This window comes from Eretmochelys imbricata, chromosome 3 (genome assembly GCF_965152235.1).
Source record: "Eretmochelys imbricata isolate rEreImb1 chromosome 3, rEreImb1.hap1, whole genome shotgun sequence".
In the NCBI taxonomy this organism is placed as follows: Eukaryota; Metazoa; Chordata; order Testudines; family Cheloniidae; genus Eretmochelys; species Eretmochelys imbricata.
In genome coordinates this window covers 132,927,401-132,936,751 of record NC_135574.1, presented here as the reverse complement: position 1 = coordinate 132,936,751, position 9,351 = coordinate 132,927,401, and the positions used below count along the sequence as shown (strand labels likewise).

The following is a 9,351-nucleotide window of genomic DNA, read 5'->3' as shown; positions in this document are numbered from 1 at the left end:
AAATGTAGAAAATATCCAAAAATATTTAAATAAATGATATTCTATTATTGTTCAATTGTACAATTAATTTTTTTCAAACGCTCGACAGCCCTACCAGTAATTACAATATGCAAAATGGCTCAGTTACTGTGAGAATCTCAATCTTTTGCAGTTCCTGAAAAGTGCTTAAATACATAAATTTTAAAGAACTACTAAAATAAGATTATCCTTTTTTAAAAGAAGACCGAAAGGGATTGCTAATGCCTATTAATATCTAAATGATCCCAACTTGGGACTGAATCCTGCCATTCATTACCCACATAAATATATTACTTGAGTGCTTCATTGAATTATTACTCACCTGAGGAAAGATTTTCAGAACTGGGTGCACTGCTTTGAAGTTCACACCATCGTTAGAGTTGAATGTGATGGAAGAGGTAACATTACATTTTCCTGCTGCTATTGTATATGTGGAGACACTTTCTTTTGGAAGGATTAACAAGGCAGAAGCAAATCTGAGAAAAACTGGAAGAAACCCAAAAAAAGGATGAATACAAAAATATAAGGAGCCAAGTCCTGGCCCGCTTGAAGTCACTGAGAATTTTGCTACTGACTTCAATAGGGAGAGGATTTCACCCAAGGCTTATATTCTTGTTCCAAAGAAAGTCAATTCTGCCATTGATTCACTAGGTGAATCTTCCAGTGCCTGAACTATCCTTACAAAAACAAGATATCTATTCACCATTGTAATGCACTGGGTTCTCCAGAGAAGAAGTGTTATGTTTACCTGGATGAAAGAAAGTGCAGGCTGCTACTATTAATATCTTAATCTGCATTTCAAGATTGCAAAAACCTACAGGACTTCTCAGATTAACATTAATCACTTACATTTAGTTCAATGACAACTACATGTTCCCACATTCTGAAGGACTAAGAACAGGCTGTTCATAGTTGCTGGTTACTCCCTGAAATTTGTACAAGGGAGTTTAATATATATAAAAACGCTTTAAAACCTGCCCTAATTTCAAGAAGGCCAAGGCCAATATTCAATACACTAGCTACAAAAGTTTATTTTAAAATAAAAACATTTCAGTCATAAGGCTTTGTAAAACAGCATGTCAAGTAGTTACCTTAATCTCTGCAGTGTAAGCACCTTGAAATTGTATGCTAACATGATCAGTATAAATTTACCACTTATATGGTCAGACTATTCACATACATGACAATAAATACATTCTTTACCAGCTATACCCAATACAGAAGTAAAATCATTATAAATATACACCAGATTCCCTTACTTGTACAAAGGTAACTCTGGTAACATGTGAAATAGAAATTGTGAAACTATGGATTTAATCATCTTTATTTTTAATCTTTACATTTTAGTGAAGACTGGCCTATAATTTTAAACTACAGAAAAGAAGTTAAAAAAATAATTCTAAAACACTATATACTATAGCTAAAAGACTGCATCAGTAAAACCAGCTTGTCGGATGGAGATGGCTTACATTCTTTTTCTTGGGGTGCGACCTCTGAGTATATAGCTCTTAAAATTGTTACCATGTACTAATTGGGCCATACTATGCCATTCACTTTTAAGCAGAATCCCCCATTAAAATCAATGGGGAATTTTGCTTAAAAACAGATCACCATATGGACCACTGGCAAGAGAAAACAATACAGCCCACAGTGGGGTATTTTTATGCTGGCTGTTGACTACAAAATCTATGGTGCATAATTCAACATTTATAATGAAGTAAAACAAAGTAGAATGAACAAACGTTTACAAGACAAAATACTAAAGCACCTGAGATTTTCCTTTAGAAAGCCTAGTAGAGGTACTTTCCCCAGGAGGATAGTTGTATAATATAATCAATTCAATTTCTCTAAATATTATAAAGGCATGATCCCTCCTGAAACAGTCTAAGTAGACACAATGTTTCACAACTGTAACTTTCATCTTCAAAATTAAATACACTACCAAACTATATTTAAGATTTGAGCCATATTTTCCACAGAGCACTACATGTATAATTGTGTACACTTTCTACATGAGAACCAATCATTACATTTTAAATTAAAAACTAAACTTCATCTACTGAAGTGTACTTGATAAAATTAAGTACAAGTTTAAAGAATACAAGTTAAAGAACATTGTATGCTATTTGAAATTTGTGGTACCTAAGTTTTGAAGTGTGCAGTATTCATACTTACAACAAACTTAATACCAATTATACAGGTTACTGAAAACAAACAGGATAGGACAAAAATGCAATAATTTAATAATAACCTGTTATACAGTCACTCAGTTTACAGCCAACCAGCGGTTAGTGTATCTTAACATTTTTTGTAGAAATAATACTTTAAGTGTTCTTTCATTTCCACTCTTGATATTGTGAGCTTGTTCTCAGGGAAGCTATGTCCATCTGTCCACTTCTCTGCAAGGTTAAAACTGCATGATTGACATTCTCCAATTCTTCTCTCCCATTTTCAATAGAACCAATGTAGTGCACTATAGAATAAAAAACTGCTTTTTAATTCCTTTGCTTTGATGCTAGGTGCTCATGAATTCTGTTTAACAATGGACAATCTGAACTCCCAGACATAAGGGTAAAGGAGACAAAGAATATAAACAAAGGCCTTAAAACAGGAAAATGTCCTGATGGGAAATGAAAACTTTTTTTTCTTAACTATGTAATTTTATTTCTGCAGCATATCTAAGTCTAAAAATGATAAACAGAATTTCTAGTTAAGACGTCAAAATTCAAGAAATGCTTCTTAATTCTAATGTTTCTCTTCTTCAGCACTTCCAACAATTACTGGTAAAGCAGCGTTTAAATTAGTCATCACTAATTTAGTGATTTGGGAAAATGAAGTTGCTACATGATCAAGTTTAAGTACACTTTCCCCCACAACTCTATAGTTATGAATTTGTTGGACATTTACTGACTGAATAAGAAACCAAGTGTATCAGATTATTTCCTTTTCATACCACACCTTGGCACGAAAAGAAAGGCTCCCATTGCCAATATAAGGAAGAAAAGGCAGGTTTGACTTTTAAATAGACTTTGTAACAGTTTGCAATTGTGCTAGAAACTTAAACTTGGTTAACTGCACTAAAAAATCCTCTTTCCAACACAGAAGGTACAGTAACCTAGAGAACTCAGTTTTAATTAAAAATAATCATCAAGAAGAATACTCTTCTCAGTGCAAATATACTGTAATGTTCAAAAAAAGTCAGAGCACAACTATTAAAGTTCCAGTGTATCTTTACCTAATGGAATGTTGCTTCACTCACAAAAAACAAAGAACGTCAAATAGCTTTAACCAAATTCCAGTCACTCAAATTTAAATTTAGTTTTAATTTAAATTATAGCACAACTTTCTAGGTAAACTAATTCTATGATTGACAATCTACTGTATTTCAAAATAGTCGGGGACAAAACTATGCAAATTCATTTGATGGTGATAAATTACTTCCATAATGTAGTCAATGCCAAAGGAAAACCAACTATTTGGGGCAGAGTGGGTAGAACACTTCCATACAGGCATCTTAAACAAAAAATAAAATAAAAATCCTTAACTCCACAGTTCATAAGGGGCTGTTCCTGAAAAATGTATGTGCAGAGAACTGCCCATGACTTGAATGCAAATACTCTGCATGCCAATTAGCCCTTCAATGTGAGAGAGAAAACAAAACACACACCAAAAAGCAAGAGCTCTAGCAGAGAAAAGGTGAGATTTTGTGGGAGGTAAGGGGACAAGTTAATTTAGCAATTCAACTGTGCTTAGAGATGTATGTCCAGAATACTGTTTTCCAGCATTGTGCTTTTAGTTACTAGATGGGATTCCAGTGAAAATTCAAGATAGGCATCTTGTTATACATTGTACAAAATTAGCTGCCTGTTACAAAAAATTTGGTAGTATTGGCCACAGTATTTTAGAAAACAGTAGCATGAAATATTAGATGTACAAAATAATTTTAATTTTTTTCTTCTCCTTAAAAAAGGCAATACTTTAAAAATGCTAGGCACTTAAGACAAAAATTCTCTCTCTAGTTCATATATAGATGGCCGACAAGTTTTGTTCTTCATTCTGCACAAAGGCACTGTGCAGTCTCTGTTTTGACCTTCCACATCAATATCAAGTAATGAAGGCATGTGGGATTTAGTTCTCTCCTCAGTATCTGGTACGAAGTTAACATTGGGATCTACATAACTCTCTATATCGTCCACTTCTGCATAGTCTGGCTTTATACTTTGTGGAAGAACTTGCCATGGATCTATTCTGCTTCTTAGAGAAGAAGGTCGAGGCCTTGATATAATATTGACAGCTCTTTGCTTTTCAGGTGACAGGTCACGGTGCATGCTTCTTTGCTGAACAGATGTAGACCGCAGAATCCCAGAAACTGGAAGAACTGGCAACACAGAGATTCCGTTAGGTGAAGAGATTCCATTAGCTAGATGGAGGAGAAGACAAGACAATATTAGATGATCACTTCTACTTTTGACATCTGGAAAAGCACATACCACCGACAGCAACTTTAGTGGTACTACCTGAACTACTGCTTCACCAAGAAAGTTACACAGGCTTAGTGATGCCCTGCAAACGCATGGCAGCATCAGAATAATGGTCTGACACAGTCACTCAACACACCAAGAATTTCTCTGAACCATATTGTTTCTGTGTTAGAGAACGAGGGAGCCTACTTCTCATCAGTCAGAGCGTCAGCAGAATTCAATCAGCTCAATAGCAGGATGAAATAAAACTGAGAAGTTTGTCAAGTTTTGCCAAATCATTTTAAGACACATGCAAGTTGGAAACCCTCAGTTATTAAGGGGAAAAACAAATTAATTTAAGGAATTTAAACTCAAAATCACATTGCAGAGCAATATTGTGTTGCAAACGATGCTCTTCGCATTACAAAGGACAATGCTAGTATTAATAGTGAGTACAAAACTCAACATTTCTACTGGATACCAGTAGATTAGAGGATAAGTGTTTTCAGTTTGGATATGTCTTAACAATAGCTTGTTAAATGTTCAATGTGTGGTCGGACTCCTGTGCCAGTCAGGGAAGTAAAACTTATTCAACCTGTTTTCCTATGAGTTAATAAATGAACATCAGTAAAATGACACTAATGAATTAGTCTCTGTTGACCAACTGCAAAGCTACACTAAGCAACAGGTTGAAAGAAATGCTGAAATTGTTAAAGCACTGATGTTGCAACCTTCATAGAAATACCCACATTTCCCATTATACTTGGCAATTCAGCTTTGCTTTAAGAACTACAATATGATAAAACCACCTGAATGGAATCCTCAGCATCAATTTTGGTGAGTCCACTAGCAACACTGGTTTTGGTACATCCTACCTGGCAGCAGGTCCCCACAGGTCCCCACCTAAATTCTTAGGTGAAGCTATTTTGCTGTCATTAGTGGAATTTATATTGTACTTCAAATGAAAGCCCTGTCCTCCCCACACACTGTAGTAAGATACTATTTCTGATCACTACTTATTGACAGTATATTCAGTAAGTTATAATTCCATTACATTTTCCGTTTGGTTTATGCACTATAGATAAAGCATCTCTCTGATATTCTATGTTACCCACATGTACTCTGGAAAGTATTTCCATCTGACATGGTTCGCCTGTGACCCGATCGTCTCAATTTTGATGAAGAGTCATTTGGCACTTTTTCAGATTCTTGTTTCAGAGGAAGAATAGGAGACTGATTCTTTAACATCACAGGATCAGTGTCAAGCATCTGCTTTACCCTTTGTTCCCCCCTCTTAGTTGCCGAAGTTTCTGATGAAAAGGCCTCAATGGGAATGCCTGTGTCACAATCACTGGGAGTGATGCTTACAAAAGCATCTTCACCATCAGACTGAAGCAAGCATTTGGTGGAAAGGGAAGGCATAGAGAGAAGATTCACAGTATTTGCTGATGGACTTAGGGATGGAATATGGGTTTCTTCTTTTTTGGACTGCAATCTTGTAGGACTTGCACTCCTGCGAAACTTTGAAGCACGCTGAAATATTCCCTCCCGCTTCTTCTTCTCCTCCTTTGGCAACAGTTCATCTGGAACCTGTGATTTGTTTAGCTCTCTAATATCCAAGCCCAAAGCTACAGATGCAAGGAGAACAGCACATCCATACAATATAGAGTCAGTTTTCTTTTTCTGCAGTGTTCTATTGAGACTGTTTGTAGGAGTCATTTGTGGCGTACTATTTGAAGAACTAGCAGAGGTTCCTTCTTCAAAGCTTTCATGTTCTTTAGTGTTTTCTCCCTGATCATCCTTCCAAAGAGGTAGATCAATATAAGCCTGATTTGGCAACTTCATTTGCTTTGGTCTTTTTGCATCCAAAACTTCAGGGAAAAGTCTCTGCTCTGTACAAACATCTATAATGTAAAAATATTGGAAGGTACTTAAATATTGCAAAATAAGACACTTTTTTCTGGCAAACTTTGTATATGTACCTTAGGATTCCTCATTATTAAATATATACATACATACACACACACACACACAGATGTTCTGTGTCCCCCATACACACACTTTTTGGAGGCTCAGAGGAACACACAGGGATAACTGTTAAGTCAGATTCAAAAATTTCCTCAAATCAAAATCTTTCCATATTCTTTGTGACAAATATCAAAGAAATCTCTAGTAGTCAAAACAATAAAAGCAGTTTTTCAACAAATAGACTATTTTCAAAATATAAATCCCATGATAGTTATAAAACTCGCTACATACTGTTAGTTAAATTTGAAAAATCTAAAAAAATTGACTTACTTGTGAAAGTCTAAACACCAAACTGTCTCTGTATCTCTACTCAGCACACAGCAAATACTGGGTGGACTATAAATACTTTTTTATAAATACTTTTTTACAGACTATAAATACAAATATTTTTGCTACTTCCATTTTCCTTTTGTGTTGAAGAAGTTAAATTGCAGCATATTTATGTGAATAGATTATTGTGAGTAGTATACATGACTTTTATACACACACAATCTATATCTGTGTACAGTGTGTGAAGGCTGTGGTGTATGACCTGTTCAGTTGGCTCTGAATCAAAACTTGTAAGAAGTCAATGGGAGTTCAGTGGGCTACTAGGTCCACTATGAATAAGTTTGATATTTCCAGTATGTATGATGAAAATGAACATGGAAGTTTTAGTTCTTTGGCTCACAGTGGAATAACAAATGAAGGCAAGTGATGGCTGCAGAATGTGTACTGGACTCTTTAGAAGGCAAGTGTGTAAAATAAGAGACTGGGTCTTTTCTATATGTGGTGGTAACTGTAGGGGATGAGTCACAGTTCAAGTGCATGAACTGTTATTCTGTACAGTAGGGTAGGCTGAGAGACAGTTGACAGTAAACACTGACCATTCAAATTAGTGTTTCAATCTCAACTACTGAATGTCCTGTCTTAGACAGTCAAGCTTAATTGTAATGTTTTGCAGCTGAGTTCCATCCCCTCTCTTCCCTACTCTGCTCCCAACAACTTGATGTTTTGCCTGAATGGCTTACATTTTTCTAAAAAGTTCAGAATAAATTAAAAGAAAGGGATTTTTTGCTTGTTTTTAAGGGGAGCCTTGGAAGTACATCAGTCCTCAATTTCATCTTATTTAAAAAAAAAATCTTTGAAAAAAGATGATGATGATGATGATAATAAATATGGTTCTTGGGCTTTTTAAAATACCAAGAAAATTGTTTTGATTTAAATATTTTTTTGCAAAGTTAGCAAACTCCATTCCAACATTATACCAGTGCATCAGAAACAGAAAATGCAGCGAAGTTATTTTCATTGTTCAAACGGAGTGCAAATTCTAAAAATAGAAACAAAACACATAAATCTAACTTCCCTTTTATTAATGATCAAATTTACTAGATTTCATAAAAATATTTTCAAGATTCCTTCTGTGTTGCTGATATTTTTAACCTGAAGTGCCTTAGTTAGTAAAAACAAAAACCTTCAAATTAAAACTGGAAGTTTGCTGAGAAGTCTATATGCTCCTGGTCATAATAGATCATGAACTGTTCATGTGGACCAAATACAGATCAGGCTGTGCCTGCAAAGCTTGGGCATTCTCTATGTAACGCCTGTAGACCATGCAAGCTTCTAATCAATAAATCAGGAGGCATAAGGATTGCAGCACCTAAAGTTTTTCTGTGTTTTTATGCACTTGAGAGATCTGTAGCTGAAGCATACTTCCAAGCTCTGCAAAACACTGAACAGAGGTTATATTATTATTGTGGAGAAATCTGAGTAGCAAGAGGGACTCTGGAAAGAGAAGTCTAGGTCTATGCAATAATTTTATTAAGGCTCAATGAGTAAAATATGTCTTTTCAATAAATGTTTTGAGATGTGAGTGAAGAATGGCCAAAGATTTCTCCAAAAAAAAAAAAAAGGGAAAAAAATTGTATATTTTTAAGTTCCATAATTTTAAGATTCCTGGCCTGATTACAAGCTTTCTAAAAATACATTTCTTCTGGTCCAAGACTAAGCATATAAATTTCAAAATGAAAGGGAGATTTATTGCTGATATTGGATGGAAGCATTTCAAAACTGGTCCAAGTATGGAATCTGTGTCACAACCCTAACTAAGGAGCTTTTACTAAAACTCAATTCTATAGTTCTATGCAACTAAAACATCAGGACTGGTAAATGAAAGACAATACTATGGAACTTTATGGATTTCTCAATACAAACCAAGAACTACACTTACAGGGCAAGCGGTCAATACAGACAATGATTACTGATAAAAAAAATTAAGTCTTTGCAGAATTAGCATCTAAATATGTGCCTTAAATTTATATACAGGAATACAGGTTTCAGAATAGTTTTCAATGGACTGTTTATATGCTTAAAGTATAGCATGTGTGTAGGAAGTGGTGCCTTAATTCGTATAATTTTATGGGAAATTCCATAAATTGATAAACAGCTCTTACCTTGGTCCACAAACAGGGAGGCTAATGGAACACCTTTCTGACTTTTCATTAAAATGGTTGACCAAGGATTGTTGCCATCTGAGAGAGGTCTTATTCTGAAATCAGAATGATTCTTTAGACACTGTACAAAACAGCATGTTTCTATAACTTTTTAAATGGGAACTAATATAGGTTTAAAAAGAAAAAGAATGAATAACCAGAAGCTATCTATTCTATAGAATTTCTTTTCTTGTGCACGTTTAAACATGTACCATACAAAGTGCTACAACAGTAAAAGCTACAGTGGCTAGGAAGTTTGTGTATAGTACAAGATCTAAAAGTTGTTTGATGGGAGTTTATAAAATCCTTTAAAACGCAAACTTTTGTAAAAGAGAACTGGGCAAGATCAAAGAGCAAGCACAAAAGAGGAAGCT

General features: G+C 34.9%; 1 protein-coding gene across 2 annotated transcripts in view; it reads right to left on the bottom strand.

Moving 5' to 3' along the window:
• Nucleotides 1–974: 974 nt before the first annotated feature.
• MAP3K21 (mitogen-activated protein kinase kinase kinase 21) overlaps nt 975–9,351 on the bottom strand; it is a 64,015-nt gene continuing 55,638 nt past the window's right edge. For both annotated transcript variants that reach the window (XM_077813419.1, XM_077813418.1), the window contains 3 exons: nt 8,939–9,033; nt 5,594–6,382; nt 975–4,438 (listed from right to left, as the gene is read on the bottom strand). In XM_077813419.1, the coding sequence (XP_077669545.1) occupies nt 4,014–4,438; nt 5,594–6,382; nt 8,939–9,033 (1,309 nt within the window). In that variant the 3' untranslated portion in view covers nt 975–4,013. The remainder of the gene's footprint in view (nt 4,439–5,593; nt 6,383–8,938; nt 9,034–9,351) is intronic.